The sequence below is a fragment of the Bactrocera neohumeralis genome, chromosome 4, assembly GCF_024586455.1.
Source record: "Bactrocera neohumeralis isolate Rockhampton chromosome 4, APGP_CSIRO_Bneo_wtdbg2-racon-allhic-juicebox.fasta_v2, whole genome shotgun sequence".
In the NCBI taxonomy this organism is placed as follows: Eukaryota; Metazoa; Arthropoda; class Insecta; order Diptera; family Tephritidae; genus Bactrocera; species Bactrocera neohumeralis.
In genome coordinates this window covers 37,056,040-37,073,867 of record NC_065921.1, presented here as the reverse complement: position 1 = coordinate 37,073,867, position 17,828 = coordinate 37,056,040, and the positions used below count along the sequence as shown (strand labels likewise).

Below are 17,828 nucleotides of genomic sequence, written 5' to 3'. Positions count from 1 at the left end.
ATGCTGGCTAGGTCGTGTCGTCCGAATGCATAAAACCGCTCCAGCTTTGAAAGTATTCGACGCAGTACCCGCCGGGGGAAATAGAGGAGCAGAGGAGGAGGAACACTTTCACTCCGTTGGAAAGACCACGTGGAGAAAACCTGGCTCAGGGGCGGATTCATTTTTGTGTATCTGCGGGAGAGTTATCCTCCCTCAAAAGTTAGTTACACTATATGGATCAAAAATAAAAGTATAGTGTACAGTTACACATTTCTTGAATCAAGTACAAAATTATCTAGTTTTCCCCTCCTTTAAAACTCGTATAGTTTCCCCCCAAAAATTCTACTCTGGATCCGCCCCGACCTGGATGTACTTGGTATCTCGAATTGGTGTCAAATTGGGAAAAGAAGAAACGACTGGCGGGCAGTTGTAACCACGGCTTTAACTGCGTAAGCGGTGTCTACGCCAATAAAGATAAAGATTTCACATTTAGCTGCACACGAATTTTGCTCCACCTTACTGCTTTCAAATAATACTCGAGAGATAATTATGCATCAGCGCACTACACGAAAAAGGGGCGGATGGTAATGCAAATACAGATAAAGAAATAAAAGTTCGAACGCAAACAAACATTAGTTCTCTCCAAAATTTTAGGAAAGAAATGCTGTTATTACTAATTTGGAAACGGTTCTCAGACTGAAAACTGAATAAGGTGTATGAAAAAATGAGAAAAATGTATGTGAAAGCGAGCGGAGAATATATTGGCAACAATTTTAGTTGCTAAATATGATTAATAATAAAAATTTTAGCCTTTTTCGTAAAAGGTATAAAGAAATAAGTAACTAATGTAATTTGTACTTTATTTTCGATTACGTAAAGATCACAGAAACACGACGCAAATTACCAAGAAAGGAACTTCGGCAACGGTTCGCCTGCCTTTTTGTTTTGATCAAATATTTTAAGCTGTAGTGAAGATCCTTCCCGAAATGGGACTACAATATGCTGCATCTTATTTTTCAACAAATAAATTGAAATATCTCCCTTCCTCTTTTTTGCTCTTTATTCAATGATTTATAAAAAGTGTTACAGAGATCTGCTTCAAAAATACGTCGAGTTCGTTCCGTTTCAGCAGTATATCGTAGGCGTTGATTCGGTCCAGAAGGTTTTTTGCGTCAAATCATACGGTCACCCGCTCTGAATCGTCGAAACCATTCCTCCGCAGTTCGAAGTGATAGAGTACCATCCCTTAAAACACCATTAATTTGACGGAACGTTTCTCTAGCAGATTTGCCTTTAACGAAGGAAAACTTTAAAATAGTGAACTCCATGTTTATACGTTTATAACTGTTGAACGCAATATCCAAACTAATCATACATAGCGTCGTTTTGTAGGTTATGTCAAGACCTTTCAAAGATGTATAGCATTGCCATATACGAGCTCTGTAGCGCTTTATACATAGCCGCGAAATTCAAAAGGCAAAAAGGCGGAAGGGATATATTTGACAACCTTATATTAAAAAATTACAATAAACATTCCTAGTACTAATTATACTTATTTATCCGCTTGGTCGGTTAGTTACTCCTAATGTTGTTTACAATTTGGAGTCTGTGCCACTCTCTGTCTGACCGCACATAATGAGAGCAAGCAATATAAATAACACGCATGGAAATAACGGACAGAGCATTGTATCACAATCCATCGCAGTGATGCTTCGCCAGTGTGCAATTCTTATAGCGTTCGCTTTATTGACGCTGTGTCAATTTGAGAGCGCAACTGGAAGTACTAAACAGTATCTACCGACGAGTTGTGCTGAGGCAGTTCATTTTTCTGGCCGTAAACCCTCCAGCGGAATATATCAGTTACGTGCACAGTTGCCTGGTCAGGGTGACATATTATTCTACGTTTATTGTTTACTCGATCCGAATGGTGGCGAAGCCTGGACGGTTATACAGAGGCGGCAGGATGGGAGCATACACTTTAATCGTAACTGGAGAGAGTACAAAAATGGATTTGGCAGCTTGAATAGAAATTTCTTCATTGGTCTTGATAAATTACACGCTCTCACGGCAACGAAACTGAACGAATTATGGATACAATTAAAGGATTTCGACAATGTGGAGAAAAATGCCACATATGAGAGTTTTGCTATAGGCAGTGAGGAAGACAAGTTCGCATTAATAGTACTGGGTGCTTATTCAGGCTCAGCTGGTGATTCCTTGACTGGTGTGCACGACGGTTGTAAGTTTAGTACGTTCGATCAGGACAATAGCGAGAGAGGTGTAAACTGTGCAGAAATATATAAGGGTGGCTGGTGGTTTTCTATGGATATATGCTTCAACGGGTAACATTAGACACCATGAATACAAATGGAGAGATCTTACTGTTATTTTTAACTTTCAGTCAATTAAACGGTTACTATAAGGATTCGCCGGCCGCAATTGATGGTAAAGGTCTGATTTGGTCATCTTGGCATGGACGTGACTCCTCTTTAAAGTATGTACATATGGCTATAAGGCCTAAATATAACTCGTTTGTGTAAACAGGGTGTTAATGCGTTGTATTTACGAATAAATACTGAAGAATAAAAAAATAGCCGTGCCATCAACACCACATGTGACGACTTGTTAATGTTGTAAAGCCAATATTTTGTACTCTTACACATCTTAATTCAAGATCAAGGACGGTAGAATAGTATGTACACGACTTTGTAATAGAAGATGTTACATATGGATTCATCATTTGTTATTTAAACGAAGTTTTCTATGAACCACAATCAAGTAGGAGAGAAGTCTTAGAGGAACATAAAGAACATTTTCAATAAGTTATGACACACGATCTATATTTCGTACTCTACCGAGTACAATAGTTTCGTTCACCCAAAGGTTGTTTGTATCTGCTGAAACTAAGTTATTTATATAAATGATCAGGTTGACGAGAAGAGTTGAAATCCAAGTAAGTGTCTGTTCCTCCTTCCATCACAAAACGCCTTTAAACGGAAAGTTTATAGGTTCGGTAATTAAGCATTAAATTAAGATACATAACAGTAGTTCGGTAAGGGGGAAGTAGGAGGAGGTTTAAAGTAGGCTTGGTTCCTCTCCTGAATGGCTTAATATATATATCTTTCATGCCGATGCAGCTAATTATTTTATTCAGATAGTAATGAAAATAATATAAAATAAGAAAATATGGAGAAATTTATGCATCGAATTTGATTAAATTTGGTTTAGTAGCTGCTGAGATTTGCACTTTCCCGCTGGTTTATTTTCGTACTACCAATTTCTATGCAAACGTGGCGTTTTATCTCTAACGTCAGATTCAATAATTCTGATATTTACCACACAGTTAATTTAAAGAAACCAATAATTTTCTGTCTTCTATACTACTTACCGTTAACGAAAAGCAAACTCATTCACTTGCATGCTTTCTTTATATGTATAACAATAAACTATATCGACAAAGATTCTTAAAGATATCCGGTCAATACCTATCAAAGTAAAGTTGGAAACTGTGTTTATGGAAAGCCGGCTCAAGGTTCTATGACATTGCATTATGAGCATCGCTACTGGCATGGTATTATACTCGATATTGTTGCAGAGCTCGGGATAGATACGGAAAAAGGAAATCCATGAGGAGTTAAACACATTGTTTTTTCTCCCCAGTAGAGAAGAATGAACCAATGATACTGTGGTTGACAGTATCAGCGATGAAATCTTTGCACAAGGTGCGCTCCAAAGTAAACAGGACTTAAAAAAAAACAGAACAAATATTTTTTTCAGCAAAATCAATTTATTTTATTCAAAATAGTCTCCTTGTGCTTTTGTGCTTCAATACAGCTTTTAGCACGGTCCAAAAGCATGTCGAACGAGTCTTTTAGCCCGTTGGCCGATATGGCCGCCAGTATGCCGGTGCAAGCCTTTTGAATGGCCTCTACGTCTGCATAACGCTTTTCTTTTTTGGACAAATGAATTTCTCCGAAAAGAAAGAAGTCGCACGGTGCCATATCAGGTGAGTACGGGGAATGGTAAGTGGTTAAAATGTGATTTTTGGTAAAATACCGTGCACACACTTTTCGTAAGCCCAAATGTTCGGCCAAAATGCGATAAATCGATGTTTTGGAGATGTTCAATTCCATTTCCATGAACTTCAATTATGAGTTCGGTTGATTTTTGATGAATTCACGCACAGCTTCGATGGAATTTTCGGTGACCACGGATTTTGATTGGCCCACATGTTGATCGTCATTTATGTTCTCACGACCACTTTGAAAACGTTGAAACCACTCATGCACTCTACTACGGGATAGGCAATCATAGCCATAAACTTGTTTCATCAATTGAAATATTTCGGTAAAAGTTTTATCAATTTTAAAACAAAATTTAATTTTGGCTCTTTGTTCGAAGCTCATCTTCGCACCGATAACACAAACATACTGAAACTTAAAGCGCAATAACTTCACTTCCAATAGGTGAAATATCATTAAATTCTCACTAGACAATCGATAAAGATAGCAAATTCTAACGCACCAGTCGACATATAGATGGCGCCACCAGGGGGCGCTAGATTCAAAAAGTCCTGTTTAGTAACCTCTAGTAAACCTAGGAATGTTTGGCATCTGTTGATACTCCACCGACATAAACACGTTGTCCACGAACCAAAACGCGTTCAAGCAAAACCACTGTCAAAAATTAACTAAAAGATATGAGAACCAACATAACCCAACAAAACAATCAAAAATCGAATACAACTCAAAATTACCGAAGCTGTAAGCTTTAAAGTAATAAGGAAACAGTTTTGTATGTGCAGTTCTATCACCAACCCAACACAGAATACTTGGAATGGAATCTCTTACTCACTGAATGGCTTTCTACAAAAGGGCATAACAGATATACACACATAGTTTTATTGAGAGCACCTTATGGTTTGAACGCAACGAGGCATCTAGCGCCAATTGAAGCCGGGGTAGCTGTACATGAATGTGGACCAGGTGAAGCTTAAGGAATTAGGTCAGTCTAGAGCTCTAAAATGTACTAATGTTGACAATTTATTTTGGGAGTAAAGAAAAAGGTTTCGAAAAAATCCCTTAAAAGTTTTATGAACTAAGTTGACTGATCTTAACGCATCAATACTACAGCAGGTTGGGTAAGGAATTTTCCTTTGTTACTATTTCACCAATAGAGTAATGTTTAATGTGGCAGACCCTACATATATGTATATGTATATATACATATACATATACATATATTTATATATATTTAAATGATCAGTATGTTGAGTCGTTTTAGCTATGTCCGTCTATCCATGTCCGTCTGTATATATGCGAACTAGTCCCTCAGTTTTTAAGATATCCCTTTGAAATTTTGCAAATGTTGTTTGCTCTTCAAGAAACTGCTAATTTGTCGGAACTGCTGATATCGGACAACTATAACATATAGCTGCCATACAAACTGAACGATCAGAATCAAATGCTTGTATGGAAAACTTTCACATTTGACAAGATATATTCATGAAATTTGGTATAGTTTATTTTCTAAGGCAACATTGTAATCTCCGAAGAAATTGTTCAGATCGGTTAACTATAGCATATAGTTGCCATACAAATGTATGTAATGATCGGAATCAAGGGCTTGTATGGAAAACTTTCGTACTTCACATAGTATCTTCACGAAATTTGATATGGATTAATGCTTAAGGTAATAATATAATCTCCGTTCAGAACGGATTACTATAGCATATAGCTTTCATACAAACTGAACACATAGTTACTAAAAGAAATGCCCCTGTGAAGGGTATATCGGCTTCGGTGCAGCCGATGTTAAAATTTTTTCTTGTTTTTTTTTTTTAATTCTAGGCCGCCAAAACCATTTTAGTTTCGCCATAAATAATGAATTTCTAATTAATATCCCGCTAACACCTTAAAATATTCATATTATATACATTTGCTTGTGGCATGCAACATTCAATTACTTGCTGACAGCTTATTAACTTAAGCTCAGCGCACTCATTTGCTCTCCCCAGTACAAGAGCTCATTTCGTATTCATATGTATATTTATTGTATAATATTAGCCGAAGCGACGTCTTCATTTTGCATTTTTGCACACGTTTTCCAATATTTATTTTTCACCTTTTACTAGTTCATACACATACATATATGTATGTACATACAAACATTCATAGATCAGCTAATGACAAAATTACTATGCAAAGCTGCAAGCAAACCGCAAGCTCGTATAACTGTAAGTACACCGCTCCTCCAATGCTTTGCAGCGAGAACAGGATCTTCTTTTCCCTTCTCTGCTGCCGTCGAATGCAACATTTGTTAATAGTGTAGCCCGAGTGCACGTACGTTTGTGTGTGCGTCTGAACCGAAGCTCATTTGTACTTGGCGCAGTTAGTTGTTAGCCATTTCCGAGTTGTCAGTTGCAGCATTTGCTATCTTTTAACATTTTTCACCTTCCTTTCGATATGCTTTGTTTTCCGCTTGTTTCTCCATCCTTATTTGTTTACATTATTTCTTCATATATTTGACAACTTCATTAGCATTGACAGGTGAACGTGTTGCATGCACGTTTGGCTTTGTTCCTGACACGTGACTTGGTAAATGCGTATTTCGTATTTTCCATAGTTTCGGTTATACTAGTAAGGGCTCTTAAATGTTTGTAGAATTTGAATCTTTAATTGTTGCATAAAAGAGCGTGTCAAGCTGCGCAAAATTACTCAACTACAGTTACGAGAAAAACAGGTCGAAATCGGCTTTCCATGAGTTGAGGAAACTAACTTTTTCATCTCACAGTAAAGTGTTAAGAAACTTGGCATGTGATGATTGAATCTGAACGGTTATAAGTGTAAAGTGCAGATCAAGGAAAAACAAGAGCTCAAACGTTTTAATTACGTAGGTAGGTAAGTAGGAGTGCCGCCCTATCGGGCTCAATTAACACTTGATGTGCCATTTTGATGCACTGTTCATAGAACCTCTTGTATCTGCTATTACGTTTCACATTCTCTTTCAAACCATTTTGAGGTTTCGATGAAACTACTTATGTCCGATATGCTTTTAGTGGAAATCCATTCAAGGTTTGGTGCTAGATGGATTCCAAGTGTTTTGTGTCGGATCTGTGCTAGAGCTGGGCATTCGCAGAGAAAGTGGAAGATTGTTTCCTTGTTCCCTGTTCGCAGCCACGGCAGATGTCATAGGGCATACCCATTTTGGATGCGTGTTCCCCAAATAGCCAGTGCCCTGTTGTGGTAGCTGTTACTCTGTAAATACTTTTCCTTGACCTATTTAGTAAGTCGTTGGTTCTTTTCCTGTCATATGTTGGCCATAATTGTTTAGTTATGACGCATTTTGTGATGTTTTTCCACCTGTTGTTTGCAATTTGTTGAAATTGTCTATTGATCTCTCCTTTGATTGATCCTAGCGGACTTGGTATTATCTCCGCCTCGGATTCGTTGAGGAAAGCTCCTGCCTTTGCCAACTCGTCTGCTTTTTCGTTACCGAAAATGTTCCTGTGGCCGGGAACCCAGATCAAGTTTAGTTGGAGCTTGTCTTTTATTGCGCTTAGTGCTCTCTTGCAGTTGTGTACTGTGCTGGAGTTTGTCATGGGTGAAGACAAGGCCAGGAGCGCCGCCTGGCTATCCGTAAATATAGTTGCTTTGTTTATATTCCCGTGGTTTTCTAATAGAGCTTGGCAGGCTTTTTCTATGCCTAGTACTTCTGCTTGGAAGATGCTAGCCGAGTTCGGTAGACGTATAGAGAGAGATATGCCAAGATCAGAGGAGAATACCCCCGTGCCTACTCCACAGTCCATTTTGAACCCGTCGGTATAGACTGAGATGGTATCCTCCTCTTCTATTGAGCCTCTTCTCCATTCTCGTCTAGATGGTATCCTTACCTGGAAGTGTCTATTGAAATCGAGCTTTGGAGAATGTAGTCTGATTTATTAATCCTGATTTATTAATGGTGAGGTTGTTTAGGATTACACTATGTCCATAGTTCTGCTGGTTCCAACCTCCCAATTCTTTTATTCTTGTCGCCGCAATAGCTGCTGTTTTTTGAATAAAAGTGTCCATTGGTAGTTGATGCAGGATCACGTTGAGCGCATCAGTCGGACATGACCTGATTGCCCCAGTAACACCCGCACATGCTGCTCTTTGTATACCATTTAATTACGTGACTTGGTGAAAGAAGATGTACAAGTATAATGAACCTTCGGTAATCATAGTTGTTCAAGTAGGAGAAGGTTTTGGTAGACCAGGGCTTATTTACACCAGATGAGAAGTTACAGATCACAGGTAGTCAAATAATTTTAGGGCATAAAAGTTTTCAGAACTCTGAATTCAGAACCCTAACAGTGATTCTCCGCAGTCGATCTGCAATAAGACGTCGCGTTCGTTAGCAAAAAAAAACCGATTTTGTTAGAAAATTAAAACTAATTACTGCTATGAGATGGATAGTAGAAGACGTTGGCAACGGAGAATGTTTTAAGATTAATAAAGTCTCAGAGTTTGTCAAATAAAGTTATTATCTATTTTGGCAATTCTTTCGCTATACAATTGTATGACAAGATATAATGGCATATATTATGGTGGAGAAACTCCTCTATGTTCGCGTGATATTTATATGAAGTGTTTACATTTAACCTGAGACCTATGACCAATCGGCGACGAGAAGACATTGTACTGTACTAATTAATATAAATATTTAGCCTCACATTTTTATACTCGTACTCTCGCAACAAAGTTGCTAAGGAGAGTATTATAGTTTTGTTCACATAACGGTTGTTTGTAAGTCCTAAAACTAAAAGAGTCAGATATAGGGTTATATATACCAAATTGATCAGGGTGACGAGTAGAGTTGAAATCCGGATGTCTGTCTGTCCTGTCCGTCCGTCTGACCGTCCGTGCAAGCTGTAACTTGGGTAAAAATTGAGATATCATGATGAAACTTGGTACACGTATTTCTTGGCTCCATAAGAAGGTTAAGTTCGAAGATGGGCAAAATCGGCAAACTGCCACGCCCACAAAATGGCGAAAACCGAAAACCTATAAAGTGTCATAACTAAGCCATAAATAAAGATATTAAAGTGAAATTTGGCACAAAGGATCGCATTAGGGAGAGGCATATTTGGACGTAATTTTTTTGGAAAAGTGGGCGTGGCCCTGCCCCCTACTAAGTTTTTTGTACATATCTCGGAAACTACTATAGCTATGTCAACCAAACTCTATAGAGTCGTTTCCTTCAGGCATTTCCATATACAGTTCAAAAATGGAAGAAATCGGATAATAACCACGCCCACCTCCCATACAAAGGTTATGTTGAAAATCACTAAAAGTGCGTTAACCGACTAACAAAAAACGTCAGAAACACTAAATTTTACGGAAGAAATGGCAGAAGGAAGCTGCACCCAGGCTTTTTTTTTAAATTGAAAATGGGCTTGGCGTCGCCCACTTATGGACCAAAAACCATATCTCAGGAACTACTTGACCGATTTCAATGAAATTCGGTATATAATATTTTCTTAACACCCTGATGACATGTACGAAATATGGATGAAATCGGTTCACAACCACGCCTTCTTCCAATATAACGCTATTTTGAATTCCATCTGATGCCTTCTCTGTATAATATACATATACATTAGGAACCAATGATGATAGCGGAATAAAACTTTACAAAAATACGGTATTTGAAAAATATATAAATGACGGATAATGAAATCTCGATTATCACTTTATCATGCGAGAGTACAAAATGTTCGGTGACACCCGAACTTAGCCTTTCCTTACTTGTTTTTTCGAGCGTTTCTTTCGTATAATGTTTAGACTTTCGCAGCTTGTGTACTTTGGGGACGCCTAGGTAAAACTTGGCTGCCCGAGATTCTAGGAACTACAACCCAATCTGTAAGAAGTAGCACAATTAGAATTTATTTGTATTGATGAAACTAAGGGGTGCCCCAAATTTAATCAAGATTGGAATTAAATACAGGGTGTGCCAAAATCAATCAATAAGATTTACAATTGCCGCCATTTATGTAGTACGGTGTTGACAATCCTAAAAAAAAAGGAAATGATCGTAATCAGGTCTATGAAGGGCCCAAATACACTTAAACTGCAGCACTTAAACTTGGTCTACTGGGGAAAGAAAGCTGATGCTTGAAAATAATAATGGAGAGTCTGAGTCTTAACTCAGAGTGTACACCAAGACTGTGCAGAATCGATTCGGCGCCGTTCGCAGCAACTCGGACTGACATTTGAAACAATTGGGTGCATTTTACGTCGTGATCTCAAATTAAAAAAAAAACAGCTTTTGCAAGAACTGAAGCCGCTTTACCCTCGCAAGCGACATCGCTTCGCTCGATGCTTTCTTTAGAAGATCTAAGATCCGACGTTCTCGAGCCAAATTTTGTACAGCGATGAGAACCATTTCTGGCTCAATGGGTATGTAAACAAGCAAAATTGCCGCATTTGGGATGAAGAACAACCCGATTTAATTGAAGAGTTGTCACTGAATCCAGAATAAACAACGATTGTGGTTTATGTGTTGGCGGAATCATGGTTCATAATTCTTCAAAATTGATGCCGGTCGGTGAGAACGTTAACGTCAATGGCGACCGTTATCGCGTCATGATAACCGACTATTTGATGTCTGAAACTTAAGCTCGTGATATTGGCGACATTTGGTTTCAACAAGACGGCGTCACTACCCACACTTCGCATCTATCTATTGATTTATCTTCGGTGAGTAAATAATTTTACGTTTTGCGACCGTCGATTGGAAACCAATATCGTATGTTATCACTCCGTTAGACTTTGTCCTGCAGAGATATATGCATAAAGTCTAAAGTTTACCCGGACAATCCCGCTTCAGACTTTGGAGCAAAACATCGCACGTGTCATTCGCCAGTTAAAAGTCAAAATGCTCGAACGAAATTGAACACAATGGATGGGCTATCAGAGAAATAGCCGCGACGAACGTTTGAAAGACATAATCTTCAAAAAATAAATGCAAAGAATGTTCTTTCGAATGATAATAAACATTCCCCACTAAATTTGTAGTTTTCGTGTTTTTTCTTTAAAAAAGGTATAGAACCTCGAAATGGATCATACACATCTATATGTATATAATAAGATATTCTGAGATGAGTCGTATATAAGAACACTAGTTTACAGTCATTTTGGCCCAGAGATTTTAAACCGAACATGATAGTAAGAATTACGAAACACGTATGATTTTTTGTGTTGTGGTCAAGTGGTGTAGCGGTCAAACAACCACCATTTACTAAAATGGCAAAATTAGCTGTACGCAATGGACAATTTGGAACTTAAATTCATAACGAGGTCACCCCACAGACCTCTTCGCACATCAGTCGCAGATGTTCCCTTCAGATTTGTTGAGTAGTGTTCTCGCTACAACAAGGAACAAGGTAAGAATATGCTGGATTAGTGGAAAATTGCAGCACGGACGCGAATTACTTATGCGTTTCTTCAGTAAATGTGTTGACTTTGGCAGGAAGCAAAGAAAGAAGTCGTGGCGTAAGTGAAACGGCACACCCCCACACATACTTGCGCAGCGTCCAGCCGGGTGAGCATTGAAGCGTATGCTTGCCTTCCCGACGGGAGTAAGCAAACTGAGCACGGGCTCCGTAAATTATGCTAAGTTGATTATTTGCACAAGTTAGTGGAATGCACACGCAGAAAAACGGCAGTGAAGCGAATGAAACCGAAATGAAATAAAGTGATAAAACATAAAAGCGCTTAATTCGGTGCTTTTTGCCACAATCTGAGAGATTTTTTGTAAGAAGTTGTTAAAGTAAGGTTAAAGGAATGAACCATGTTATGTATTTGGTTAGTGAGTTCGGTTGGTATGGGATACAAAAACTGGTTCTACATATCATATTCTTTGGTCCAAACTAATTTTTGTTCTGTTTACGGTTTCGCTGCAACCAGATCAGCTGGTTCGTTGCCGTGAAAGCTTTTTGTTGTTGTTATGTAAAATAGTGTAAGCTGTTATTCCTTTAAGTGTATTGTTGTGCTGTCCGAAGGAGTCAGCACAGATGAAGTTAATGGCGCGCCAATAGCCGATTGAAGTCGATGTGGCAAAAAGGAAAGATTTGCATATTTGAGGGGATTTCGTAGCGAGCACCGCCGATGTGTTCAAATGTTTCAGTGATTGATTGCAAATTACCTTCGTAAGTGGATTTATGCACTGACGGTGCATAAATTTTGTGAGGTCTGGAAGTAGAGCACTGAGAGTTCGGGTGGGGAAAGTGAAGTGATTGACAGTTATGTAAATGAAATCGATTTATTTGAGTTAATGGAGGAATTACTTAAAAAGAAGATGTTTTATCATTTAATTCCAAGAAATTTGAATGGGCTATTTTGCAAGGCAATTAAATTTAAAAGTAAAAGCTGCTGGAAAAATCCGTCTTTAGTCTAATAGGTGAACTGAGAAGTTCGTAAGCTAACATAGAAAACAAAATGTTTTTCTTTGATAAAATTGAATTTTATTATATAACATAGAAGGCGAAAGACTTCACCGTAGATGATCGTAAGCCCAAAACTATTTTTTGGAATTTTTAAATGTTTTCGTTGGTAACAGCCTTGGGATGCCTCCGCGTACGCCACCCTCGGTGCACATTTCGCTTCATTTAAACTTAGTAAACCACTTCTCAACGCTTGATTTTCCTGGTGCAATACTTCCTTAACACACGTAATTGTCTTTTTATACCTGAACAGGGTATATTAAGTTTGTCACGAAGTTTGTAACCCCCAGAAGGAAGCGTCGGAGACCCCATAAATTATATATATAAATGATCAGTATGTTGAGCTGAGTCGATTAAGCCATGTCCAAGTCCCTCAGTTTTTAAGATATCCTTTTGAAATTTTGCAAACGTCATTTTCTCTTCAAGAAGCTGCTCATTTGTCGAAACGGCCGTTATCGGACCACTATAACATATAGCTGCCATATAAACTGAACGATCGGAATCAAGTTCTTGTATGGAAAACTTTCACATTTGGCAATGTATCTTCACGAAATTTGGTATGAGTCATTGTTTGTAAAAATTATGTGATATCTGAAGAAATTGTTCAGATCGGCTTACTATAGCATATAGCTGCCATACAAACTGAATGATCGGAATCAAATGCTGGTATCGAAAACTTTTGCATTTGACAAGATATATTTACGAAATTTGATATAAATTATTTTCTAAGACACCGATGTAGTCTGTGAAGGGTATATTAGCTTCGGTGCAGCCGAAGTTAACGTTTTTTCTTATAATTCATTATTTTTGAACCAACACAAGTTGTTTCATTAAAAATACCACATATGTAAGTAAACTAATTGTTCTACAGCTGTGCTATTTATGTGCGTTTTGAAGGTTAGGGCTGAATAAGAATAAAATTAGGATGGTAGACAGCAATAACCAACCATTTTCTCGTTCAAGGTTATCAAACTGTTAAGTAAACCTTTCTCTACATACAAAATATCAAAACGGAAAATACAGCTCAATTATGATGGGAAAAATGGGCAAAATCCAAATGCAAAACGAATTAATAAATATCGTTCTAAATCTGTTTACTATAATAATTTTCACTGACCGACATAGTCGGCATAACACTTGTTTGAATAAAGAAAATCATTAATCATTGGGGGGAGGGGGGGGGTGGTACTTTCGAATAAACCTTATCTACTTTTTTCTACTACCGCACATGATGCCACATACTAATAATATGCCACATGCTAAGAAAATGCTCCCAGGCTTTTATCCTGAAAATCCTGATACTTGTTATATGGGGCCTTGGTCAAATTTTCTCCCGATAAACTGTCAACTATAGGTACTGGGGTCCACATATTCGCTCTGGCGTACACAGTCATTGATACTATATATCGCGGGGTTATCATCCGATATTATACATTTTTACACTGTTGGTAGAGGTTCTTATAATATTTGCGGTATGGAATTTTAATGTTGTAGCTTTAGTAGTTTAGACGCTATGTACCTATTAGACAGCGGGGTTGAGCCTAATTTTACAAAATTTTTAACGTTTGCTTACAGTTATTATATACCAAAAAAATCTTATTGTGTGACGGTTAGTTTGATCAACTTCATAAAAATTTATTTTTAAATAATTCTCCGGAAACCATACCTATGAATCCACTGCTACTGACGCCTTCTCATAAAAACAATGCGATCTTTGCAGCCTGACTCGTTCCCGTAAGTAATTGTTTGAATCCACTCCAATAAAGAGCCTTGATACTTGCGGCAACGCCACAGAACTAACAGTTTACAAAGTGAATGTAAGAAGGTAAACTTTAATGTGATTTTGCTTAAGTATACATATACATTTTGGCAAGAAAATCGGCTAGAAAGAAGCTAAAATAAATGCCCAAACAAACACTTGCGAAAATTCCATTCTGTGATAAGATAATTAACTAGACAAAATAACTAAGCAAATGAAGATACGTTACGCTGGAAATTCCTAAGCACCCACATGATCACAGACAAACACACGCTTACGGTGCAACACTTGCGTCCACAATGGAGGAGCTCTCACCATAATTCTGGAACATATTGCGCTTTATTACTTGCATTATTGCTGCAGTTGTTGTTGTTTGGTTGTTGCATTACGTTTAGTGTTGGCGCAAATTGTTGGCGAAGTGGAAAAGAAAACAACAAACATTAAAATTTCCAGTTGCAATAGCAAAAACGAAAAGCGATGGCAATAATGCAGGGTGTTATTGTAGCGCTGGCAATCAAAAATGGCAGCGGCAGCAGCAGCAGCTATACCAACAACAGCAGCAATGTGATGAGCAAATTATTTCTGTAGCCGAGAGCATTCCCCATGCCGGCGATTTCGTGCGCTGTTTTGTTGTTTTTATTATTGAAAGTAGCAGCAAGAGCACTCTGTGCAGCAGCATAAACAGAACTTGCAACTAATGATGAAACTAATTGCATCAAAATGTATCGTCGTCTGCATCGACACACACACACATCCACGCACACATGACGCAGGCAGGGTAAACTTTGCGCAGTTCATGAAAAATATTCGAAATCCGGCAAAGTACTGAAAAGCACTAAAAAGCTATCAAAACTGCACTTGAGCTCACTTACACTCATGCATATGCATACACGCACACACACAAGCACACAACTGCTCGGGCTGCTGGCACTCATGACGGCTGGCGATTGCTTGGTTAAGGTCGAATTTGAAGTTCAAATCGAAGTTTGTTGAGACGGCAAACCTCAGCAACACAAACTAACTGCACATAATAAGTATATGTATACACACTTATGTACATATATATGACTTTGTTTGCGTGCGCAACTCGTATAAACATATTTATAAATATTCGCTTATGCTGGTGTTATTTCTGCTGGTGTTGCTGTTACCAATAATTGCCCATGTTTGCTTATGGCAGTAAATTGGAAAAGTTATACGATTGGCATGCAAATGCCGGAAATAGGAAACCGGCAACCGGAAAGGAAAGTGTGGGCAGAAAATCCACCGCTTCTTCTGTTCTTTTTTGTTAATAACAGAAAGTGAAGCAAATTGTGCCTATCCACATTCTCTCACCTAGAAATGTGCACCCAAACATGTCAGCAGCGGCGTAGCGGCGAAGGGGTTGGGTGGTATTGAACGCCCCTAATATAAAATTCATTTGCACCGCCTCCGACTTTGTCTGAATCAGAAGCTCGGTCGGTCACGAGAAATTCTGTTAAGGTTATGTTAGGTTATAATGGCTGCCTGTCACACCATAGACCTTTTGTAATATCAGATGAAGATTTAGTGAAATATGAGATGAAGCTTACGACGAGCAGGACGTCAACTCTTTTCGCGAAGTTTAATAGTGGCTTGATATGTCATTCTGATTGTTCATCCAGTCCCTCGAACTGCGAAGCTACTAAATATCTAATCTGTCTATCTGTCCTGCCCATTTCCTACAACAGTCTTTCCTTTACACTAACTTAAGGTTACCTGACTGCTTAAAATAATTAGACTTTGTACAAGCCAGCTGGAAGAAAATCCTGATCAACTAGCTTTTTAAGTAGGCGTGTTGTAAAGTAGATGGACTACAATGAGACCAGGATATATTCTGAGTTATTTCTCTCTTCGAGTAATGCAATTATGGACCACTATTACCATTAGTCCGAAGCACTAATAATACTGTGGTAGTTATACGAAGGTCGCATCTGCAGATATCTAAACCATTTTTATAGCTTGAATAGGGTACATTAAGTTTGCAACGACGATTGTAACAGCGAGAAGAAAACGGCTGTTGTTGTCGCTACCACCGATTATCTAGAAACTAAAATATCAAGCTCAAATCCTTGTATAAAAATTTGTTTTTAACGTGTCCAAGAGAATGGTTAACTGCCATACAAAATGATCAATAAAAATTTAGTTCTTGTATGGAAAACTTTTATATTTTTTTATTAAAAAAATCGAACAACTATGTCATATAGCTGTCAAACTAATTGAACGAAAATAAAGTTCTTGTATGAAAACTTGAACCTTTATAATGTTTTATAGCTTCGATGGAAACGAAGATAACATTTTTTCGTGTTTCATCTCTAAAATTACTTATGTGAAATACAGATTAGAAGAACTTTTCATTTCTCAATTAATTCTATCACATTTCCGCGGTTTCCAATCCCACAAGTTATGTCATGTTAATAAATACCAAAAGGGAAAAGAAACTCCCCAAACGAGCTAGAGCGAGAGGTGAGTAGTTCTGGCCACGACGGTCTCTGTTTTTTCCTAAATACATACCAGTCCCTACGTACTACGTACTAGAGAGGGAGAATAGTGCAGTAAATCAGTTACATTAGATTTTGTTATTACTCAAAGGGCGTCCTCCTCAAACTCCAATTGTGGCTACGGCGCTGCCAACCCTAAATTTATATGAAAGTGTAGAATTGTACTGCAGTAGTTTCGGTATTATTGCAAGTGTTAAGAGTTTCAAATTCTTAGGAAATATGAACACTTAAAATTTTGGCAATTGCGCTCTGAGAAATTTAATGCGCTCTATTAATATTTGGTTTTATTATTGCCAATTTTGAACATAAGTGGTCGTGTGCGCCAAAACTTTGAAAGTTTTGGGTTCGCAGCAATGAAAATCAATACAGTTACTCGATTATTAGACTATGCATGAAATGCAAAGACTGTTATATAATTTTAGATGAAGGAATTGTGATATAAGATATTAAGGGACACTTTCAAAAAAATTTTTTGTTTGCTTTTTCGATAGTTTATATATTAAAAAATATCCTGTGAAATCGGCAAGGTATCTTGAATAGTTTTTGAATGACAGCGTTCTAAACAGCGACCGCTCAGAGGTGCAAAAATATATAAGTGAAACTTTAAAGGCGTTTTTCTCGAAACGACATTTTTCAAAATTGCTGACATCATAACTCAACGAGAAATTGACCGATCGACTTCAAATTAAAACTGGGTATAGTTGAATACATTTGCTATACAATGGACTACGATCTTTTTGATTGGTTGAAAATTGTCAATTTGGCATGAAAAACACGACCATTTTTTCGAAAAAAAAATTACGCCATTTTCTTAATTTTTTATGTTTTTCAAAGATCGTAGTTCATTGTATAGAAAATACATTAAAGTTTAATAAACATTTTGAAATTTTTTGTTTCAGCTACGAAATTCGACCGGAATCATGCCAGCAGTTGAGAAACTTTTTTTTCGGCACTTCCGCAGACAGCACTTAACTCCGTTATTTTTCAATATTTTTGTAAAAAAAAAATTTTTTTAATATGGCTAAAAATATACTTTATTACGTCCATAGAACGTCGAAACATTCAATCTAGTACTTTCTTTTAAAAAAAT

The 17,828-nt window shown here is 37.7% G+C and overlaps 2 protein-coding genes across 3 annotated transcripts in view; one reads left to right on the top strand and one right to left on the bottom strand.

Annotated features, from left to right (window-relative positions):
* The window catches only part of LOC126755348 (putative ATP synthase subunit f, mitochondrial), a 565,888-nt gene that overhangs the window by 405,156 nt on the left and 142,904 nt on the right, over positions 1-17,828 (bottom strand). The gene's annotated exons all lie outside the window — the stretch shown is intronic.
* Positions 1,686-2,617, top strand: LOC126755338 (fibrinogen-like protein 1). The gene is made up of 2 exons (XM_050467833.1): positions 1,686-2,321; positions 2,381-2,617. The coding sequence occupies exons 1-2, from the start codon at positions 1,687-1,689 to the stop codon at positions 2,517-2,519; spliced, it is 774 nt and encodes a 257-aa protein (XP_050323790.1). The 5' UTR covers position 1,686; the 3' UTR covers positions 2,520-2,617.

Excerpts from the sequence above, each read along its gene's own strand:
- LOC126755338 (XM_050467833.1), top strand. The coding sequence starts at position 1,687 with ATGCTTCGCCAGTGTGCAATTCTTATAGCGTTCGCTTTATTGACGCTG. Across the intron at positions 2,322-2,380 it reads ATGGATATATGCTTCAACGG|TCAATTAAACGGTTACTATA; the intron begins GTAACATTAGAC and ends TTTAACTTTCAG.